Source organism: Scomber scombrus, chromosome 5 (assembly GCF_963691925.1).
Source record: "Scomber scombrus chromosome 5, fScoSco1.1, whole genome shotgun sequence".
NCBI classification, from domain to species: Eukaryota; Metazoa; Chordata; class Actinopteri; order Scombriformes; family Scombridae; genus Scomber; species Scomber scombrus.
In genome coordinates, this window is record NC_084974.1 from 12,915,050 (window position 1) to 12,938,088 (window position 23,039).

Here is a 23,039-nt window from a genome sequence, read left to right on the forward strand (position 1 = left end):
GTTACAGTACATCACTGGTAGCCGTTGACTTTTATGGTTTGCTCTTCTTTTTCTTTAGTGTTTGTTTATTTGATGATTAAAACCACAACTTTAGTCTCTTTGTCATATTTGGGCAAACACCAAAGCTTGAGTTTTATTTTTGCAGCGAATTATTTTTAGGCTTAGGCTTAGGTTATCTTTCTATGTAGGTCACACCTGACATTTAGTAGAAAATGCGCTGATATGATTTGATTCAGTTTCATTCATTTTATTTGAATCAGTCCTCTCCAAGTAGAGACAGCTGATGCAGTCAAAAGAGATCCTTGTTTTTATCACTCTGTTGCTTCATCATACTGCACAGTCGGGACCTCAGATCACAGCATGTGAGTTATTTTAAATCAACCTTTTTATTTGTCCTTGTATAAATAGGCAGAGCTTTTAGCAAAGAAAGCATGTGAGCATGAGATGAGTTCACATCGACCATGCACTGCTTTTTCAAACATTTTGAGAAGTGTGATTAACAACACATTTCTCCGGGCTGTTCGCACAAATACAAATTTTCATTTTTACTTGTGAATCCGCTGTTTTTAGGATCTATACTTGTGCAACCAGTCTCTAAAGGAAACTGAAGTGGTATCTTTGACTATGTTATGTGATTTGATGTGACCCTTTAAAACACAATGTTGTGGTTGGACACAACAAAGTGAGGAATGAATTATTTACTCTTACTGTAGGCGTGTGTAGTGGAGGTTCACATCCAAAACCGTGTGTCTCTCAAAAAGCATTTGAATGGATATTGTAATTATCAGTGCAGCATGAGGTGACCTATAAATAAACAGAAAATTACAGTTTTATGTGAGGTTAAAGTACCAATTTCTTACAGCCTTTACAGGTTGCATGTAATGCTTGAATGTGATTCAATACCTTTTGACACAAACAGAAAGGGAGTCATCTCTAGCGTAAAACCACTGGGTTGTTGTCATGGAGCAAAAAGCAGTTTGAGATAGGATCGGCAGAAATGTGTATTTGGAAAAAAGATTGTGATGATTTTATCAGTTGGACTTTATACTTATACCACATAGTGCAGCAAGAGGTCACCAATGAAGATGCAGTGACTTATAGGAAGTTTTTCATGACGTTGAAGTACCCACTGCATGGAATCTTTAACTCTGCATATAAATAACACTTAAGGGCAACATATACTGGTTGCATATGACGTGAATCAGAACACACACACCTTTTGTTTTCTAAGTAAACCCAAACACTAGAGGTATTAAGGCACATATGAACATTATGAGATGTAGCTGTTGCCTGGGTATAACACTGGATCCTTAACAGAGCAGATGAAGTTTGATGCATGTACTAAATCACACACACACACACGCACACGCACACGCACACGCACACACACACACACACACACACACACACACACACACACACACACACACACACACACAGTATATTCACAAACTCACACTTGCACATGCTCACATAAGGAGCTTGTTATAAAAGAGCAAAATAATTATCCTCCGATTTATTATTGCCGCTTTGCAGCATCCACCAAAAAAGGAGAGAGCTGCTGATGAGTACCTCTTCCTGTGAGTCAATGGGTAAAAAGCTTTCAGTGTGTTTGTGTGTGTGTGTGTGTGTGTGTGTGTGTGTGTGTGTGTGTGTGTGTGTGTGTGTGTGTGTGTGTGTGTGTGTGTGTGTGCAATCTATCTTTAGCCAGAATATGCCAGCAGCAAGCAACGTACATCTCATACTTGTGAAGCCATGTCATGGGACCCTTCTCCCCCCCCCCTCTCTCTCTCCTGCTCCCTCTCTGTGTTTCTGTACTGTCACAATCAAAAAAATAGTCCCTGTTGGCCTTTCCCATACTTCCAAGCAGCTTGTGTTGTTTTATTTCTGCCTGCTCACAGCACTGAGTGGCTGATATGGAGACCATTTTGTAGTCTGGGACGTGGGAAAGAGGATGGAGGGGGCTTTTGTACCACCATGGGAGCAGGCATGAGGAAGTGGCCCACGAAGACAAACACACACACACACACACACACACACACACACACACACACACACACACACACACACACACACACACACACACACACACACACACACACACACACACACACACACACACACGCAAAAGTAGGCATAGATTTGTGAGATTGTGAGAGTAACAGTGTTTTTTTTATATTAAGGGAGTCGTGGAGTTGGACATGGGAAGATGACTGCATCCCACATAAAGTCATATATTCAACGCATATTTTATATCTGTGTGTGTGGGTGTTTTGGGGGAGGAGGGGATGGGGTGGGTGGGGGAGGGGGATATCAAAATAGCTAGAGTGTGGAAACTTTGAGTAAAGAGGAGTGCATCTTGTTGCCAAGTAGTTATCAAAGGCTGGGGAACAGAGTGAAATCTCTTTGGAGTGTAACTGCTTAGAGAAGACCAAAGAGCTGCTTATCAAAGAGGGATTAGCCTCAGGTCAGTGTGGTGAACCTGCGCTGCTCCTCACAACCGAAGGCCAACAGTTGGAAGTTTGCAGCTGTGGTCTAAGACTGCTCAGAGATGATTTAGATGCTAGTCCAACACTCTTCCACAAGTCCAGATGTCTTTATAGTCTTAGGTGTTTATTGAAATACAGTTTGCACTTCAGTGGCATCCAAACTGACGGGGGTGGGGGGGGTAAACGTTTGTGGATTTGTAGAGGCTGACAAGATATTTTTCACTGCAGACACTTAAACTTGTTGAACACAGGTGTAACCAATAACTTTATTTATTGAATTGCAATACTTTTTGGAACTGATACTTTGTTCCACCTGTGTCATGAATCTGAAAACAAAATTGAGTTTAGGAAGACTGACTTGAAAAGCAAAATGTAATGCACAAGATGAACAGGAGTTCTGACAGGAAGGAAAATAAAAACAGTGTTTCTCATCAAGAAAAGACACGAGTCAAAGCAAAGATATTAAGGAGTTTTAATGTCAATTTAGCACAAGAACTTTGTGTATTTTGTATGTACAAAGTTTGGCAAAACCAAAGGGAAAGATTCTTGAACATAAACATGTAGTTCATTTTCTTGACAATGTTTTCTCAATAAAACTAATCCTGACTCCTTTTGTTATCAGTTTCCACAAAGTTGTTTAGTTTAGTTTATGAGGATCCCCATTAGTTGCAGCCTTCCTGTGGTCCGACCATATGCATAAAATTGCAAAATACATAATGCATAACAAGTCATAACATTACAAAATAATAAAGAAAGTAAAAAGAAAAAAATATACATACATTTACATATATACACATGTATACATACACATTATGCATAGAAATAATAATAAAATAAAAGCAAAAACAAAATACAGTAGTCTTTTCAGATAATGTCAATTATATAAATGTTCTTTCAGTCGTCCGTTTCTCTTATCGTCCCAAACACGCACTCACATGCAAAATTTGATCCATTTCTTTTTTTTCATATCATCAGCAATCCACAGAAATGAAAAGGGTCTTTACATCAATAACCTTGATCAGAAATATCACTGTATAATCAGTCCAATATATAATATAACAGTATAGCCTATATAAGGCCTATATTATCGTATAAGTGTATATATATATATATATATATACTTATAATGTATGCAATATTTCTAACTTAATCTTATTGGCACCTACATGTTTCACTGTTTCTGAGATGTTGACTTGACAACATTTGTTTTGTAATTACAACGAGGTACTATGTGCACTGCTCTGTTTTGTGTCATTTGTAATTTCTTAATCATGTCTCCTGAAGCATTGGACCAGACTGCTGGGCAGTAATCAAGATTAGACAATATTAAGGCCTGAGTTACTTGTTTAGTTGTTTTTTAGTGTCAAAAAGTGTGAACATCTTTTAATAATAGATATACCGCTTCCCATCTTAGATATGTTATTATATATATATTTATATATGTTATTTATATGTTTTGTCCTTGATAATTTACTGTCTATAATGATGCCCAGAAGCCTAGTCTCCTGTACTTTGTTAATACACTCATCATTTATTCTGAGACCTAACACTGGTTTTGTTCTGATGGTGTGGTTTGAACCTAATGTGTTGTTAACAGTTAACAGTTCTCTTTAGCTTTTATGTTAAATTTATTTTTCATTCCAAATGACAGGAGAACATATTGTTGCACTCACCATTAGTTTTGGTTTTATTTCCCCAGGTTTTGAGATATCTCAGAGCTTTGGATTATTATTTTCTGCTGAAGAAAATGAAAACAGTTGACATCTCTGCAAATTCTCAGATTTTAAGTATATTTTTTAATGCTGTGTACACCACGAATGAACATCCATTGTATTATGTTATTAATACTGTAACACTTTGAGTTTCACTATGAATGAAAGGTGCTGTACAAATTAAATGTATCATTATTGTCAAAGCTTAAACTTGCCTCTCTGACCTTAGGTGTACCACCACCACTGTTAGAAGTGACCTCATGAGATACCCATTTAAAGCTTTATCATGGTACTGTTGTAGCAGTTGTGAGTCAGCAAAGCCCCTTGAAAGATGGACTGGAGTCTGGCGTGCTGAGAACCACGCTAGGTCTGGCCTGAGCTGATCTCTACAACAGGTGGTCTGTTGAAATGGAATATAGCGTCAGATCTCCGGGAGAAATCAGAGAGCGACGTGACTCCCTCCCTGTCCCCCCTGTTGTGTGGTCTACTCTGATCTTCTTCACTGTATTTACATTCTTTGTATCCTTCGTCTCCTCTTTTGGAAATCGTTAATTCTAATGACATGTTGAGTGGACACTGTCGGCATTTGGCTCCAGCACCCCGGGGATTGGTGTGCGTGTGTGTGTGTGTTGAAGAAAGTGTCTGGCAGGTCAGTGTGATAAGTTGACCTTGTTTTTTCTCAGGCATCGTGGGAATGTGCAGTTCACTGTGGTTGCTGCAGCTGCCACTGTCCGTCTCATTGTCTCTGCAAGCAGCAAATAAAACATCACCTGAAACCAACACAGGCTCCAAACATAGGACCACTTGGTTTCTACTTACAGTACAATGTATCTGTACGGTTTATTTTTTCTGAGTTACTCTTTAGGTGGCATTGACATTTGTTCCATTGGTCTACCCCTCAAATATCTTAACGACTATTGAATGGATTGCTGTGAACAGATATACGTCATCCTCAGAGGATGAATCCTACTGACCTTGATGGTCACCTGATTGTTCCTCTAGCACCACCATGATTTTGACATTTGTGTTTTTAATGAAGTACAATCGCACCTATTGGATTGATTGCCATGAAATATTTCAGAGATATCTAGAGGATGAATCCTAATTGCTGATATGCTAATTTTCTGATCCCCTGAACCAAAAGGTCACATGTGTTGCTTTTTAGTGAAATGTCTGGACAACTATTGGATAGACTGCCTTAAAATTTGATCTGCACCATCATCTGTGACAATTTGAATTTGACCAAATACTCGCAAAACTAAGCTTCGACCTCACTCTGAACTTTAGTAAAATGTTATCATCCTAACATGTTGGTGATCATGTTTATCACTTTAGTTGCTAAACTGTGACATGTAAACAGTTTATTTGTGTGTATTTTAATGTGAACATTTAGCTCCAAGCACCGCTGTGTAAGTTTTGTTTTTACATGTACCTGAGTCATGCACATAACTTGGAACAGATAAACACATTTGGTTTACTAGTCTGAAATCTTCCTCTCATAGTCCATTCACCGCTAAAACTCTGTAGTTCATCTGGAGTCCAGTTTCTAAATGCTATTTCTGCATGGTGCTTTTGGCCGGTCCAGAGTTACTGTGTGCAGCCAACAAAGTGGGACTGCAGCCATCCAGCTAGCTGAAAGTCATAACAACAGAACTATCTTTAGAATTGTCTGCTCTTGATGCTCTAACATTTAATAAGCTCACTAGAGTCCTCATTAATAAATGAAAACATTGATAATTGGCAAAACAAACAGGATAAAAAGAGGCTTGCATATGCATGAGGGAAGAGTGAAAAATATTGGGTTGAAGGGCCTGGTGTCGGGGGTTTTATGGAAGGATCCCTAACAAGCTTTATCATGAACTCGATCAAAGGCACTATTAGCTTACAGCTTACAGGATTGTTCACAGGATTTTAAAAATGCCTTAACAAAATCTTAAGTGTTGAAATAATGACCACAGAAATCATGTATATTTATTGCTTTCTGCTGCAGAAAATAAATACGTTCTTTTATTCGAGTGGCTTATTTGTGGCATTATAAACTCTGCTGCATGTTGAGTTTATGGACAAATGTTGTTGTGCCAGGAGCTGTGTGGGAGATTCATGAGCCAGTAAGAGTCCTTTTCAGTCTGAGTGCCCAATTAAAGCCAAGAGCCCAATGTGTGTGTGTGTGTGTGCGTGTGTGTGATAAGATGCCTTGGGGTGCGTCACAGTATTAATGTGATTGATGAACGTGTGAACATTCTTTTGTGCCATTCAGCCAAGATGAGTTGACCCCAAACTAACTGAGGCTACTGTTCTGGCAGTGAATCTATGGAGAGGGGACTAAAATGTGGTTGTGCCTGTCCATCCCTCAAATATGTCTATCAAGATTTGAAGTTTAAGCACTGGTACTCATTCTTTGTCTATCAGCAGGGTAACAGTCTTTAGGACCTGTGTATGTGTATAATATTATAGATAGTATCAGTTTTGATGAAGTTTGGGATTGCATCTTTTTTAGCTTTAAAAACTGTAATTGGCCTGAAACCATTTGCAAGGCCATAACTGTCAAATACTTCTTATACTTATTACTGTTGGTTGTGAAATTCATGGATCAACACCAGACTTTTAGTCAGTTATACATATATCTTTAACACAAATCAGAGAGCTGCTCAGTGGAATAAATGCAACCAGAAAGTAAAAGGTGCCCTTATGTGACATGACTTGAGTGAACTCCTCACCCTGCAGTGTGTCAAGAGAAAAATGAAAGTGTAATGTCAGGGAACGTACGTTTCAGGGTGATGCTGGCATTTGAACCTCTCAACATTTCCGTCTCTCTGTGAGATACTGTAAGTGTGCCCCTGAGGGATTGGTGACATAAAAGTCAGAGGCTACAGCGACTCACAGAGAGCCAAACGCTCTCTTCTTCACACATCACTCTCCCCGCCCTACCTGTGTCTTTCTGTCATCTCTCGCTTGTCTCTTACCTGTTTTCTCATGTTAACTTTACACTCTATTGAGACCTTACATTTGCACAAAGAGCCGCCTGACTGAGGCACTGTTTTCCCATGCTCCCTCTCTCTGTCTCACCATGTCCTGAAGTAGGGCTACAATCCACGGTGTCAGTGGGGTCAGTGCATTGTAATTCTGCTGCCAACGAACTAGATAGGCCACTGTTACTGTAGTCTTAGATGCGACAGTGCTGGAGACATGTCACTGAGCTGTCACTTCTCTTTACCAGCATATTTGATTCCAAGTTATATATGCTGTGATATGCATGCTGTGTTTCAGTGTAAAACTGATTTATAATATAATTATTTTATTTATTTTAAAGATGATTATAATTATCTTCCTATGTTTCCTTTCTATTTGGTTCCTTTAGGTTTTATGTTGTCTTGTGTTTGGTGAGCCGAAGACGAATTTCCACCAATAAAGCTTTAGTCTATTCTTTTCTATTCTATTCTATTTTATTCTATTCTATTCTATTCTATTCTATTCTATTCTATTCTATTATGTTCTATTATGTTCTGTTCTATTCTATTATGTTCTATTCATTCTATTCTATTCTATTAGTTCTTTTCTATTCTATTCTATTATGTTATATTCTATCCTGTTCTATTCTATTATGTTCTATTCTATTCTATTATGTTCTATTCTATTCTATTCTATTCTATTCTATTTGGTTTTATTCTATTCTATTATGTTCTATTCTATTCTATTCTATTAGGTTCTATTCTATTTTATTATGTTCAATTCTATTCACACACACACACACACACACACACACACACACACACACACACACACACACACACACACACACACACACACACACACACACACACACACACACACACACACTATTTCTGTCCTCCCTTTTAATATAATATCCATACTCATCCTTTCCTGTCTTAGTTGAGTGTGTTCAGTGCCTTTTCTTTCGGGGCCATGACAGGAGTAAATTAAGCATGAACTGGAGTCTGGGTCGGGGAATCCTCGGTATGTAAATATTAATATGGTACCTTTAAAATCTAGCCTTGTGATAGACGAAACAGATTACATGAGGTCACTCTGAAATGCAAACAATACTGCTTGCGATCTCTTTTCCACCTTAATGGACTATGTGGTTCCTAGATAGAGCAGAAAGGCTGTTGTGAATGACTAAAATAAGCGTTTGGAAAAAGTGAATGAAATCATCAGAGTAAGATTAGTGTCATGTGCTGCTTGTGCTGTGACATTTGCAAACCGTGTAGTAATGTGTTTGGTGCCGGTGTCGAGCCTCAGGTTCAGCTTAGTAATCAAGATTTAGAGACAGTTACAGATCTCTGCTTATGTGTGTGTCTATGTGTGTGTATTTAGATGCTGTTGCACCTCCAACTCCCAGACAGCCAGGCTGAGAGATCTCAGGTGGTGCGTGTGTGTGTGTGTGTGTGTGTGTGTGTGTGTGTGTGTGTGTGTGTGTGTGTGTGTGTGTGTGTGTTGCCTCTTGACCTCAGATATCACCCTGTCAGTCACTGCTGCTGTTATTTGAGTGTGAGTTTTTCTCTGATTTGAGGAAGTAGGAAGACATAAGAATGATAAGGTCAGCTGACCTGTCCATCCTTTAGAAGATTCGTTAACAACTAGTTTATAGATCAGAACGAACATTTATATCTATATTCATAATCCCAAAGGGTGGTTTAGCCTCTGACTTTCAGCACAACACAAGAAAAATCTAAACCTGGTGCAGATTGCATTCACGCTCCCCACAGGGTAAATTTAATCATTTTACACGCTCCACAAGCATTCCTGTTGCCCCAGCCTCAGTGCAAAATGTCCGCATTTCCACGTGAGATATTTCTTAATCTATTAGGCAGACTGCCATGAAAATTGCTCTAAGGGGATAAATGATTTCATCGGCCTTTACTGCACCACCCAGTCGGTATCCTGTTGATTCTGGCCAGCATTTTTTATATTTCATATTGATGTAATGACATGTAATTTCAACCTTTTGAGGATTTAAAGTGTTGGTATGCTGGGATTACCATACAGTGTCCCAAACCTGCCCCACATAATGCCAACATCAGAAATAGGGAGCGTGCACGAAATGAGTTTAGGATACTGACACACACGCTTTATTTGGCTCTACTTATAACAACAGGAGGAAGAATGTGGTAGCATATGGGTGGTCTTTTTATGTGATTTAAACAATGTATTGCTTTTTTTTAAATTGTAGGTTCGTTTACAGTTACTATTTGGCACAGGAGTGGAAGGGTAGAAAGCATCAATTCACCAGCACACAAAAAGTGTAACTTTTTGTATATGCCTACAAAAAGTATTCACCATCCTTGGTAGCTGTCATGTTTTATTGCCTTATAACATTAAATCAAAGTAGATTAAATGTGACTTTTATGACACTGATTAGCAGAAAATGACCCTTTATGTCACAGTGAAAGCAGCTCTGTAATTACAAAATACATCTTTGCGTAAGTGTTCATAATTCTTACACTTACAGCACTGCTGGTGCAGCCAGGTGGTTTTATAATTAACCTTCTGTGCAGCCAATGGGTTTCAGTTGTCTGTAGTATAAATACACCTCTATCTGGAATATATCGAGAGACAGAAAAGATAAACAAAGAAAACAAGACGGACAAAAAGAAAAACAATTTTAAAACTATGAGAGGATGGGTGTTCAAATGTAAAATTTCCAGAAATCTTTGTGGTATCATGTTGTGCACCTGAGCCATCATCCTGCCACCAGTCAGATCAGTGTCAAAAAGAGCACAAAGTGGTTATCTGGTTTGAATACCAGTTTATGTGTTGAAGGTGGATGCACTCTCCTCTCCTTCATCGATGGCCATCTGTGGTCTGGGCCAGTTGCCAGAACAGACAGAGGGAGGGAGGGCAGGTTGACTGCAGCCTGTCAACCTTCATGGTTAGAAACTCAAAACAGATTCCAGCCTTTGAACAACGACGTGCCACGTCTCATCTGTCCACTGTACCTGTCAGAGGGAGGCTTGATGTGTCTGTTTGAAATATATGTTGAGACTATAAATGTTAAAAAATGTACAGTATTACTCTGATTTAAGCTCTTGCAGACAACCCCATTCTCATCTGTTGATCACATGATGGTGATTTTCTCTCTTTGTACTGTAGCAGATTTTCTGCTTGTGCTCTTACAGTAAAAGGTAGAAGATAAAGAGATTTTAGACTGTATGTTTTGATAAGCAGCCACTGAAGCACAACAACCTGACAGGAAGCATTGTTATCACAGCACTCCTTGGACAGAAAGTGATTGTTATGTCTACAATGAAACCAGACCTTTTGTCATTATACACAGTGTGTCTGATACGACCTAGCCCTCGAGATAATCTTATCCTATTTCCTCTGCTCTCTTTTATAAGGGATGTGATTTTGGGGCTTATTTAGCTTTATCTGTAAATGTACCTATTTTGTCGTGCTCTAAAATGCAATACACCATCTTTGAGGGGCGTGGGCTGTGTTTTTTCAGGGCAACGGCTGAACCCAGAAGTTTATTTTTGTTGAGGGATCACCTGCAGCCTTGACTCAGAGACTGGAGCTCTTTAAAGCTCATTTATCAGCGCTGACACGCTCATGGATATTTACACGTGTGTGTACAGTATGCGTGTGACCCAGACTCAATTAGCGTTATAAATCAAAGCTAAAAATCCCTTTTTAACTGGAAAATGTGTTCTGTGTATCTGTGGAATATAAACAGAGCTTCTCTTGAAATGAGTATTTTCTCTTTACTTTGATGTAGGAAGCAAACATTCAAACCCTTCATGACCGCATGTTGACATCAAGTGGAAAGATTGTAGATTTCATGTTCATTAGAGCTAAAATTATCACTTGAATAATCCACTAGAAGAGATAATTAATCAGCAACTATTTTGATTATCAATGATTTACTACTATTATTTTTAGTTTGCTGCTTTTGAAAATCTTGTTTTTGGGCATTGTTTGCCTTTATTAGGTACTGATAGTGAAGAGATGACATCAACGAGGGAAAGAAAGATCTCGGCCAGATTCAAACCAGAGACGTTGCTGCTATTAGTCAACATCTCAACCCCTCAGCAACATGAGTGCTTTAATTTGATTAATGTGAAAGTAAACAGAATATTTTTGGATTTGTTACAGTTGGTGTACAATTGTGTGTAATGCTATCATTTTTTAAAGATAAATCTATTGTCCTTTCAGGGGCAGCAGCAGCAGCAGATATTTTAACTATAGTGGACAGAGCACATTCCCCTCTCAAGTGGAAATGACACACTCAGCATGTGAAATTGTTGTCCCAGGGTCAAGCACACACTCTTCAGGGGAAAGAATACTGTTTGCTGACGGGCGCTCATAAAACTTGAGAGGCCCAGCTTTCCCAGTGTGCTGTTGTTAGAGAGGGATGCTCAGTTTCTTTTCGGTCATACTGATTTTGACTATTATCCAATTTGAATGGAGTTCAATACCTGCTCTACCCTCATCCTCAGAGAGGATCGATCTGAGGCCTTTGAGTGCCTGCCTCTCTTTTTGATGGACTGAGGAGATGAATACTGGTCAAATTACTAATGAGATATGATCGCTAAGCCTGAATGGATAAACAAATATCCACAGTTTGTGATTATCACAAACGGGATAACTGAATCCCATGTCTTACCATAGGTAAGTCCTCAGGTAGGGGGATGGGATGTTGTTGAGTGAGTCAGCGTTGTCCTTCCATCGCTAATAGCCAGGAAACGTCTATGTGGGAGAAACTAATTGAATTTCTTTAACAGGAAGACATCCGTCCAGCTCCATTAGCCAGCAGTAAACAGCAACACACGGCAGAGGGAGAGGCAGATGGGGGAGAGTAAAGAACAAGAAATAAAAGGAAAGAGGTTTGAGAGAAAAGGGGAGGATGAGAATGGATTTATTTTCAGAGAGATGCAGTAAATATTTGTTATCCATGCAGATGATGATGATGGAAGAAATGACAGGAGGGAATCAGAGATGTATCTGGGTAGTACAGTAATCAGCAGGCAGCGGTGGTTGTACAGTAATTACCTAAGGTTTCGCATCTAATCAGTTTTCCTAGATGAAGTGTCTTTTGATACCAGTTAAAACAGTTCTTCCTTTAAAAAAAATTAAATAAACATTAGTTAGTTGGCAGAGCTTTTATCTGCAAAACCTTGCTCCTTGAGCTGGGACTTGGTCGTTAAGAAACAGTCTCTGTTGGTAGTGAGGAAAGTGCAAGTTGTAGGCAGATATATTTTCCAGTCTTCGGATTGAACCAGCTTCTCTCATTTTTAGGCCTGTTAAAAATATTGTTACTCAAGGTTGACTAACTAGCCGTTTCAGCTTTCAATCACATTTTATGGTCTTCCTCCACAGATGAGCAAAGTGAGATGGCGTTAAAAGCTCCAGAAAAAGCTAGTAGAAGACTTTTAGTTGAGAATTGTTTGGTCGCCAAACTCAAGAATGAACGTTGAAGCTTGTGGTTTCTGGTGTTAGTTTTACAAAATGTGAGACTAAATGTTGTGGTCTGAGTTCACTTAATGGCTAATTCCAAAAAAAGGAGATCTCGAGATTAAAAAAAGGTCGATGCAGGACACAAACAAACACATTAACATTCTGTTGAGAAGCACTTCACACAAACTCAAATCTGTTTCTCAAGCTACATCCACCACCATAATGAACAAATGCTTTGGAAAGACTAAATCAAACCTGGCAGCCTCATTACCTCCAGGCTACAGCTGCGGTTGGCATCTCGAACATCTACTAAAACCCTGTGATGTAAAGTGTAATTGGGGGTTCGGTCCATCCTATAGACTAGTGAGATGCGTCACATCGGGAGACCTTGGAAGGGGAAAACCACTCATTCCCCAGAGACGGATCATGAAGAAACAGTGGGGCTACTATGCTGCCTGTAAATTGAGCCTTTCTTCCTGTGAGAGGGTGACATAGTGGAATGCAGCACATTAATGTGGACATGGGTGGGCTTCTCATTCCTGTCATAGCATCTCTCGCTTCCCCCTGACCCACCATGACTTTCTACTCTTCTTTTTTTCTCTCCATGCCTCCTTTGAGTTTGTGTCAACAGGGTTTAGAGGCAGAAGTTTTGTGCTTCTTCCACATAATTCAGATTCTTGTATCTACAGTTTATTAGTTTATCTGCCTCAAAAATTCAGTATTGCTCGATTAATAATATGTTACATACATGCACAGTGTTCTCTCAACACCCAAAATGAAGAAATGTATATTATATATTTTCTTCTGCATCAAATCCAGTATGAATTTAGTGGTTTCTTTGTCTATATAGATAAAGAACTTCTTTGCATTTAGCCAATCTAATAGTTTAAACTGTATTGTATACAATACTAATATCACTTTTCTATGACAGAACAAGAAGTTCAGACTTGTGTAGGGCTGCAATTAATTATTACTTTCATTATAAATCAATCTGCTGATCTATTGTTGTCTCGATTACTTCTTTAGTCTATAAATATCAGAAAATATAGAAAAATGCCATTTATTAGTCTGAGGTGACGCCTTTTTTTTCATGACCAACAGTCCAAAAGTCAACAATATTTATATTACAGCACTATTCTATATTTAAGACAGAGAAAAACATCGAAGTGCCTGAATCATCATCGCAGCTCTAGACTTGTACATAGACACATCTTGTGTTGAGGCTCAGCTTACTGAATGAGCTCCCAGACAAACAGCTAATTTGTCAGTTGTATCATATTAAACAGCTTTGAAACGGTCAACATTGTTTAGTTCAGATGTTAAATAATGTGGGTCCTTATTCTTCATAACCACTGCTCACAAAACACTGTCTGTCCTTGCTGCTTGGAAGCTAGTAAATAGATGCATTTATGATGTAGCCGAAAAAACCTTTCTTGAATGAAATATATTACATCATAATAATATGATATATTTATGGTATATTTTAAACTCCCTTAGAAATTAATTTTATCAGCAAAAAATGGCTGATTGTGATTTCATTTAACTCATAATTAATGTGAGAACTACTCAGATTCAGACAGATTGTTTTTTGTGCATACACAAGGCTAATCTTAATACACTAAAATATGCTGAACATATTCTGTCATTGTCTCTTTCAGCATGGGCTGCTGTGGAGGTGAGCATGGAGGACAGAGTGGAGGTTTTCAGGGGAGAAACAGCTCAGATCACATGCATGTTCACATCGGATGATGGCGTTGGTGCATTGATGATACAGTGGTCCTACGTGAGTTCATCATCCCTGACGCACTTTCATCCTCACACATAAGCATATAAACACACATAGATATTATGTTTCTATGCATATAATGTTTGATGTGTGTTGAACCTAAAGGTGATCAAGGGGGTTGAGAGGCAGAGGATCTACTATCAGGACAGTACCACAAATGAAGTAGAGCGACGCACACGGTTCACAGATCGGATCAGTGTGAATGGGAACGGAGCCACTGGACAGGTGGTGTTGACCATCAGGGACGTGCAGCTGGAAGATGAACTGGATTTTATCTGTCAAATCAAAAGTCTCACAGACGGGCATGGGGAGGGACTTACTAAGCTGAAGGTGTTTGGTAAGATTTAGCCTGACATGGTGTGTTTTATCAAATGATCAACTGGTGAGAAACTGGCAACTAATGAAATATTGAAGATTGTTACATTTTGTCTGAGCGGCCCCGGAAACTCACAGACCACTGTGCATAGCCAATCAGCCAGTCAAATCCGTGCATTCGGACATGTGGACAGACTTGACTGTCAGTGAGATACACAAAAGAGGAGAGACAGAGAGGTGGCAGATAAGAGGTAGCATTAAAAGGTGTAAATGTAGTTAATATGTGTTGAGATGTTTTGTCATAAAGTTATTAAATGTGAAATTAAGTTTAAGTTAAGTTTAAAAGTAAAAAAGGATTCTTTTTGAATTTTCTAAAACTAAGCACTTTATTTCAGAAGCACAATCAAACATCAAGACATCAACATCAAAAGCTTTCTGTAGCACTTTATTTTAAAAATGCCATCTTTAAATAAAGAAGAAAAGAAAAAGAAAAAGAAAAGAAAAAAGAAAAGAAAATGTATTTATTTAATTCTTTTTTTTTACCCCTGGTCTAAACCTTCTCAACCCCCCCCCCCCCCCCAAAAAAAAAAACAAAAAAAAACTTCTTCTTCTCACTTCCACATCTTCACACATAATGAATGTACAAAATGTTACAGATGACATAACTGCAATTTCTGATGGATTCTGACTGCAGCCCTTTATTACATGTCAGTACACCTCTATCTACCTCATGTTACCTGTCTGTCTCTGCACTTTCAGCTATCTCAAACAAAATGGTGACATACTTGTCCTCTCTTACACAGTGTCACAATTTAAAGAGTAACTGAATAACTTAACACAAGGCTGAAAAGCAGCGTATTCCTGTCCTCTCGTCTGGGTGTGGTCAGAAAGGTGCTTTAATAAACCTCTGGAGTCACTCTTTAAGCAATATGATTTATTGTTTTTGAATTTTGGCCTCTAATGCAACAACAGAGCCCTTTAACTCTAACTTCAACTGCTTTTAATCATTACATGTCAACACTTTACTCACATTCAATGGGAAATTCAAATAGCTTCACCACTTGAGATTTCAGCTATTTTTGCCTCTTTCTCTTCATTTCAACCTTTTTTTTAAAATCTTGCATTCAATTGCAAATGTTTTTATTCATTCCTTAATTCCTATGCAGTAATACCCGAGCCTCCGACCATTGAGGCTGTTGGAAAGGGGATCTCAATCAATGAACAAAACCCATCCAAGGTAAACAAGGCTTGAATCATGAACATTTCAGTATAACATGATGAAATCACTGTCAAGCGAAACCTAAAACGTTTTAATTGTCTCTCCTCTTCTACAGATTGCGACCTGCGAAGTCATAAATGGCTTTCCCAGGCCGAATATCACCTGGTACAAAAACGGCATTCCACAGTACAATGTTCCTGATGGTGAGACAGATCCACATCAACATCTGCAATGTACTGCTACACTATTTTAGTTTGAGAGTAATGTGGTTTAACATATTTCTTTTCCTTCTTGTCTCTCCCAGTGGTAAACGTGTTGGCCAGCAGCACTGTTCAATCCAGTGGCCTTTTTTCAGTGAAGAGTGAGCTGAGCCTGATGGTGACCAAGGAGGACAAAGATGCTACATTCTACTGCGATGTCTCCTTTTTTGTTCCTGGAGAAACCAGGATGTTCGAGTCCAAAAATACTACTATCACTGTACACTGTGAGTTTCAAACATTAACATAACAGATACAATAGTAAGAGGAAAAAGAATCTACCAATCAAAACTTTGTAAGTGGGATTACAGATGGGGAAATTATTTTGCTGTACCAGAGCCAGAAAGTCTTGCAGGAGTAGAGGTTTTTTTTATGAGTCACTTTACAGAAATGACCCTTGAATCAGCATATTCCTTCAATTCTTGTGAAAAATGTTAATATCATTGCTGCTACAGGCTAATAAGAATGTGTCTGAGGGACTGATATGACAATGATACTTATTGGTCAGGGCAAAAATAACAAATAAACTTTTATCATATCATGTAAACTTTCTTTAACTTACAGTTCAGGTTTGTAGTCTAATCCTGAGTTCCTCTCTCTGTCTCAGACCCTTCCACTGCCGTCAATGTGTGGGTGGAGTCACCAAAGGGCAAAATCAAGGAGGGGGACTCGATCGAGCTTCACTGCAGTGGCGACGGGAATACGCCATCCATCTTTAATTTCAAGCACAAAGACGTAAGAAAAATCAACCCTCATCATTCAAGCAACACATGATACTCCCAAACATTCTGAGCACTTCAAGGATTTCTTGTTCATGTTGGCTTAAAAGTTCAAAAACATATGTATATATATGTGTTGATCAGATTACTTTGGGCTCTTTTAGGTGGAATATGGAGAGTCCAAAACTTTGGTGCTGAAAAATGTGACTCGTCTACAAACGGGAGATTATGAGTGTCACTCTATGGATATGGACACCTATGAGGAGCTCAACGGGACTGTCAACGTGTTTGTTAACTGTAAGGAGTCCACATGATGAATGAGCGCAACCAAAAAGACATTGTGTTTGCAATATGACTGCACATGCCCGCTTTGAATTTTCCCCTCTTGACTCTCTCTCTCTGTCCCTGCTCTGTGTGTAGATCTTGATCCTGCTGTGGTGAAACCTGACGGCCCTGCTGAGTTGGCCCAAGGAGCAGAGATGATGGCTACCTGCAATGCCCTTTCTTCTCTGAACACACAGACAACCTGGTTCAAGGTCTCACACACACACACACACACACACACACACACACACACACACACACACACACACACACACACACACACACACACACACACACACACACACACACACACACACACACACACACACAGATGTTTCAGAATCAGCTGTAACTTTGCAGAAACACGGCAGACTGCACTTTTGATCATAGTTTTCTGTCCTCCTGGCAGCACTATCAGTTAATGCTCGCATATGTAAGCACACATTTATGAGTCTTGATGGGATAGGCTGGTCTTATCTTTACTTCCCAGTCAGCAGAAATTACAGTATATTTTGTTGATTTTGTGCTCATGCTGCTGACCAAAAAGGGATAATTAGAAAGTTACAGGTTCAATTACAAAAAAATAAAGCATATTCCTGTTTTGCATTGTCAGTTGTTTACAATTGTACACAGAACAGTGTTATGGGTCAACGTCATGAAAGACATCATAGAGGTTGTCAAACTTGTCTAAAGCGATTTTTTTCTGATGCCCCATGTCTGGTGGGTTGGGTTATTTATCTCCAATATTGTGTCCCTTGATCTCAGTGTCAGAGTTTAAATTTAAATTTAAAGCTGAATCATTTCTTAGGTAATGTAAAACAAATACAGCTGTGAAATAAGTTTTAACATTTGTGAAGAGCGATTTAGAAAGTCTGTAAAAATCACCTTGATTGGATTTTCTTTGTTTGTTGCAGCTTTCTACAAAGTTTTAGCATGCAATTGGACATTACTGTCTTATGATTGTTCTTGAATCATTGATTTTTCATGCAGTTAAATTACAATATCAGATTTTATGTTGTGTTTGTAGAAATTTCAATACAACTATGTGTAGAACTAACATGCTGGTAACAGCTGCCTCATATCTTCAGGTGCATACTGATATGTATGTTAACTTTGTATGCTGTGTCCTCGTGTGTGTAGGATGGAGTGCAGATGATTTCAAAGGGACCTACTTTGAACCTGAAGGATGCAACGTTGGACACTGCAGGGTCGTATATGTGTGTGGTGACTGCCCCTGAGATTGAGGGAATGGAAACCAGGGGGATGCTTGAAGTTTATGTCCAGAGTAAGTCTGATCACAGACACCCTGAATATTAAATTACTTTCAATAGTTATTGTTAAAAAAAACAAAACAGTTTTGACAGTTTAGTAGTTATATTTATTATAGTTATGGTAGAACTTTTCAAGGTTATTATTTCTCTCTGCAGGCCGACCAGAGATCACAAAGCCAGACAACACGGACATAGAGGAGAGTTTTGAGAATATAGTCAAACTGGAGTGCCAAGCCAGAGGCTTCCCTGTTCCAACCGTCCTGTGGACCACCTCTGATGGAAAGGTGAAGCCTGAAGAATGAAGCCTCCTGGTCTTCAATCTGCTGCAGCTGCAACAGAAATGCAAATGTCTTTTTCAAATGTGTACTCACTAGATTAGAGTTTAACCTCTTCAATCTTACAGACTAAATGTTTGAAACTCAGCGGTTTGATGGATCACACAGAGTGTATGATCTACACTGTTCAACAACAGTATACAAAAAACAGCTTATTTAACTTTAAACAGAAAATTAGACATTGAATATTGGGAATTTACTTGTTGACAGACATTTCATCATTCGGAGCAGGCTGTGATGTATTTTGGTCTTGTGATATTTATTGTAACTATAGTAATTTAACCACATAACACATTTTAATTCAAAGAAAACGTTTTATATTTAGGCATGATTTCTTAAAAATCAGGTGAATTTTCTTTCTGTGTTTAAAAAAAAAACTTGACTGGCACTATTAGCTGCCTCTCAATAGCAAGTTTTGATGCCTTTCTTACTAATGATACCTATATAGCTGTAACAATTATCTACAGCTTTTTTATTAATAATTGATAAATCACTTTAGTAATTTTCTAAACAAACTTGCTGATGCAGCTTCTTAAATGTGAGAATTTGAGGCTTTTCTGTGTCATACAGGTTAGTGAACTGACTTTTGGACTCGAAGATATTAGAATACGATATTATAACGGGGATTTTCGATTAATGAAAAAGATAATTAACAGATGAGTTGATAATGATGAATCTTTCACAGTCTGTCACAGTATTTGTCAGAACTGCACTCAACTCTTCAAATCAGAACATAAGGAAAATCGACTTTTCATTTTGTATCTTTATCTCTGCGTCTATCTGCCAGGTCCTCAAGACGGCTTCCCAAGAAGAAACCAAAGATGGCGTCCTCCTCAGTGTGACCAGTTTGAAGGTGACGTCTGACATCATGGTCTTCTGCAATGCCTCCAACGAGTACGGCACTGACATGGTGACATTCAACATCAAAGCCAGTGGGTTCCTGCTTGTGTTTCCTGTCTCTCCTTTTTGTGTCTATATGTGTGTACAACTCTATCTGTTGTCCCCCTTTCCTTTTGTTCCTCTCCCTCTTGTCTGTGTCACTTGTTCGCTTATTTTGACTTCATCTGACGGCATCGAGCTCTGCCATGTTGCTGTAAATGTGTTGCCTGTGATTCTCCACCATTTCAATCTGTGTTGTTGTTGTTGTTGTTTCGGATGAGACGCTGTGAAGCTGCGTGGCTGTTAAATGTGCACCCCTCCCCCCCTAGTGTGTTAACAGGGAGTGTCCTCCCTTCTGTGCCTCTACCTGTTTTCAGCTACACACACCACCACATCAGCCACCACCACCACCACCACCATTAGTAGCACTACCACTACCATTTCCTCTGCCACAGGTAAGACCACAGTCACTCGCACCGCTCGGGTCAAATCAGCTACAAAAAGTTTAAAATGACAATATCAGATGAGATCTCGGAACTGTTCCTTTTAGTGAAGTAATGAAGGTTATTGTCTGCATGTTCAGGGTTTACTGTGCTGATTTTCTGTGAGTCAGACAGAAAGAATGAGAGGGAGAAAGGAAAACTAGAGAGCAACTGAATAATTACCACAGTGGCATGACTGAGAGGTCATTACAGCACTGTGTTTGTTAGTGATTGCCCTGAATAAAAACTCTGTGGTTTCTACCTGGTATTTATAGTTTTATTATGAGGTTTGTTATTGTTGACTAATTTGTTGGCTTGGCTCTTGTTTTCCGCTGTGAAATTAATATGCAATTCATCTTCATCTGCTCATTTGCGGTGTTTGAATATGAGTTTGGTAAATCTTGTGAACTAGAAAGCACAGGTTCTCCATCCTAGAAAATAAATAAGATGAGAATAAAACGTATTAACATGGTTTACCCTCAGTGTTGTAAGCATGAAGTAGTGTGTTCAAGTTAGCATTAAGGCATGCAGATACATTTACAGTACACACACACACACACACACAAACACACACACACACACACACACACACACACACACACACACACACACACACACACACACACACGCATCAATGGGTGACTGTAGAAAGCAGCTGATGCTTCAAATGCACTCAGAGCGAGTCTCCTGACTCCCATTACGGGTGCTGCCTTGTGTTTTCTCTCTCTCTCCTTTTCCCCACTCTCTTGTACGTCATGCCAGGAAATTTCCAGCCCCTCAGAGGAAAACTGTTCTGGGTTGTTGTTTCTCGCAAAGTGCCGCATAAATGAGATTAAACAGGGCTGCTTGGCCCTGCTGCTCTGGGAAATGACCGTCGTGCTACTGTACACGGTCGACTTATCAGACAAAATGTTTAGCTTTAAATCTCTGATAAGTTCCTCTCTTGTATGCAGTTTTGGCCACTGCTCTGTGTGTGTGTGTGTGTGTGTGTGTGTGTGTGTGTGTGTGTGTGTGTGTGTGTGTGTGTGTGTGTGTGTGTGTGTGTGTGTGTGTGTGTGTGTGTGTGTGTGTGTGTGTGTGTGTTAGGCCTGCTGATATGACTTTTCCAATACATCCACTGATAATTGTGCTCATGTGGTTTTTCCCAGTCAAACCAGAAACAGCTATCCCACCAAAGAGAATCAAGAAAGGTTTGTATGATACGCTCCTTCACCTCTCCATCTCAAAGGCTCCTCCACAGCACCTCCCTCTCTCGCCTCCCAGCATTCATCAGACCTTCCTGCTCTCCTGATGAACAAAAAACATCAAATGATCACTCACTTGTTCATCATCTTCACCTCTTCCTGTGCATGTTGTCATGCTGTTGTATAAGCGCACCTCTCCTCCTACACTCCTGAATGACTTTGCACCTTCCTCTCTTTAGGTTGCCAGATTTAGGTCACCTGCTACTGCTGCACTATGTTTAGATGCACCATAAAACGCTATCTACCTACACACACTGTGGAATGCTGCAATCCTGTATCCGATACTCCTGCCTCATGCTGCCATCTCATTCATAATCTAGTCACACTCTTTGTAACTCTGTGGTTGTTTTTGTCCGTCTTCTCCACCAGAGGGCAGTGGTGTTATCATTGCAGTCATTATTATCTGCATCCTGCTGCTGGCCATCTTGGGGAGCGTGCTCTACTACCTCTACAAAAAGGGCAAGATCTGTGGCCGATCCGGCAAGCAAGACCTGTAAGTGCAGCTAAAGCGGCTGTTTATGTTGGAGCGCAAAGACGTGATGTGTTTTAACTCCTTAACACCCAGACAAATATTTAGTGGTCTCAGCCAATGAAAATGCAATGTTTTCTAACTAAATATACTCTAACAAAGCATTAACAGTCAAGACCTTGGTGACTTTGGTTACCTCACTAAATCAAAGTGGGTATAATATGAATTTAAGAATTAATCAGCTGTTCTAATTTAACCTCCCATAGATTAAAACACTGGGTTACATTTATCTATAAAGTCATTACAACAAAAGTGTCCCCAGGACTAGATAAAAGAGGTTTTACCAGATTTACACACTGCAGTGTTTTAACTCTGATGCATGCTTGTGTTATCTTTTTTATGTTGTATGTCTTTTGTTGCTGCCAGTCTTGGTCAGGACACTCTTGAAAAGGATATTTTTAATCTTAATGAGGTTTTACGTCTTAAAAAAAAGTTCTAAAAAAGTCATTATATCATAATTTTTTTCAAAATTAAGAAAAATGAAAATAAATTCAGACTATGAGGTCTGGATATGACTATTATTTTGATGGTTAATACATTACTACAATTCAATTTTTTTCCTAACTTTAAGTTATTTTAGCTTATATTAAGGTATTATTCAAATTAGATAAGATAACAGGATCATAACTCGCCTTTAATCAGCTGTAAAATGAACAGTGACAAAACAGCTTAATTCTACATCACCAGATTCCAAACATCCTTTGCAGTGGACATGATAATATACTGTGATTAATGTAATAATGACATGAATGGACAACTATACTTTGATTTAGCATAATTTCTACATGGGAGAGGGGCAAGAAAAAAACTTTGGGGAAAAACAAGTTCAGGTTGAAAGTGGTTGAAATATGAAAAGCTATAACAAAAAGATATCTTATCCATGTGTGTGGTCTTGCAGCACCAAAGAGAAATCCAACAAAGATAACATTGTGGTAGAAATGAAGAGCGACAACACAGAGGAAGCTGTGCTCCTTGGGGTCAATGGAGAAAAACAACCTACGAGCGACCAGGTAAATATCTACTTTGTAACTGCAGGTTGAACTGCTTGTGACCTGAGACAATG

General features: G+C 39.0%; 1 protein-coding gene across 4 annotated transcripts in view; it reads left to right on the forward strand.

Annotated features, from left to right (window-relative positions):
• mcamb (melanoma cell adhesion molecule b) overlaps positions 1-23,039 on the forward strand; it is a 39,285-nt gene that overhangs the window by 15,477 nt on the left and 769 nt on the right. For 2 of the 4 annotated variants that reach the window (XM_062419445.1, XM_062419444.1), the window contains exons 2-16: positions 14,275-14,399; positions 14,508-14,739; positions 15,884-15,954; positions 16,052-16,139; positions 16,241-16,420; positions 16,801-16,928; positions 17,077-17,209; positions 17,333-17,448; positions 18,377-18,521; positions 18,664-18,791; positions 19,630-19,774; positions 20,099-20,176; positions 21,352-21,393; positions 21,817-21,940; positions 22,875-22,986. In XM_062419445.1, the coding sequence (XP_062275429.1) occupies positions 14,275-14,399; positions 14,508-14,739; positions 15,884-15,954; positions 16,052-16,139; positions 16,241-16,420; positions 16,801-16,928; positions 17,077-17,209; positions 17,333-17,448; positions 18,377-18,521; positions 18,664-18,791; positions 19,630-19,774; positions 20,099-20,176; positions 21,352-21,393; positions 21,817-21,940; positions 22,875-22,986 (1,847 nt within the window). The remainder of the gene's footprint in view (positions 1-14,274; positions 14,400-14,507; positions 14,740-15,883; positions 15,955-16,051; positions 16,140-16,240; positions 16,421-16,800; positions 16,929-17,076; positions 17,210-17,332; positions 17,449-18,376; positions 18,522-18,663; positions 18,792-19,629; positions 19,775-20,098; positions 20,177-21,351; positions 21,394-21,816; positions 21,941-22,874; positions 22,987-23,039) is intronic. The other 2 variants (XM_062419446.1, XM_062419447.1) reach the window with 2 other exon arrangements.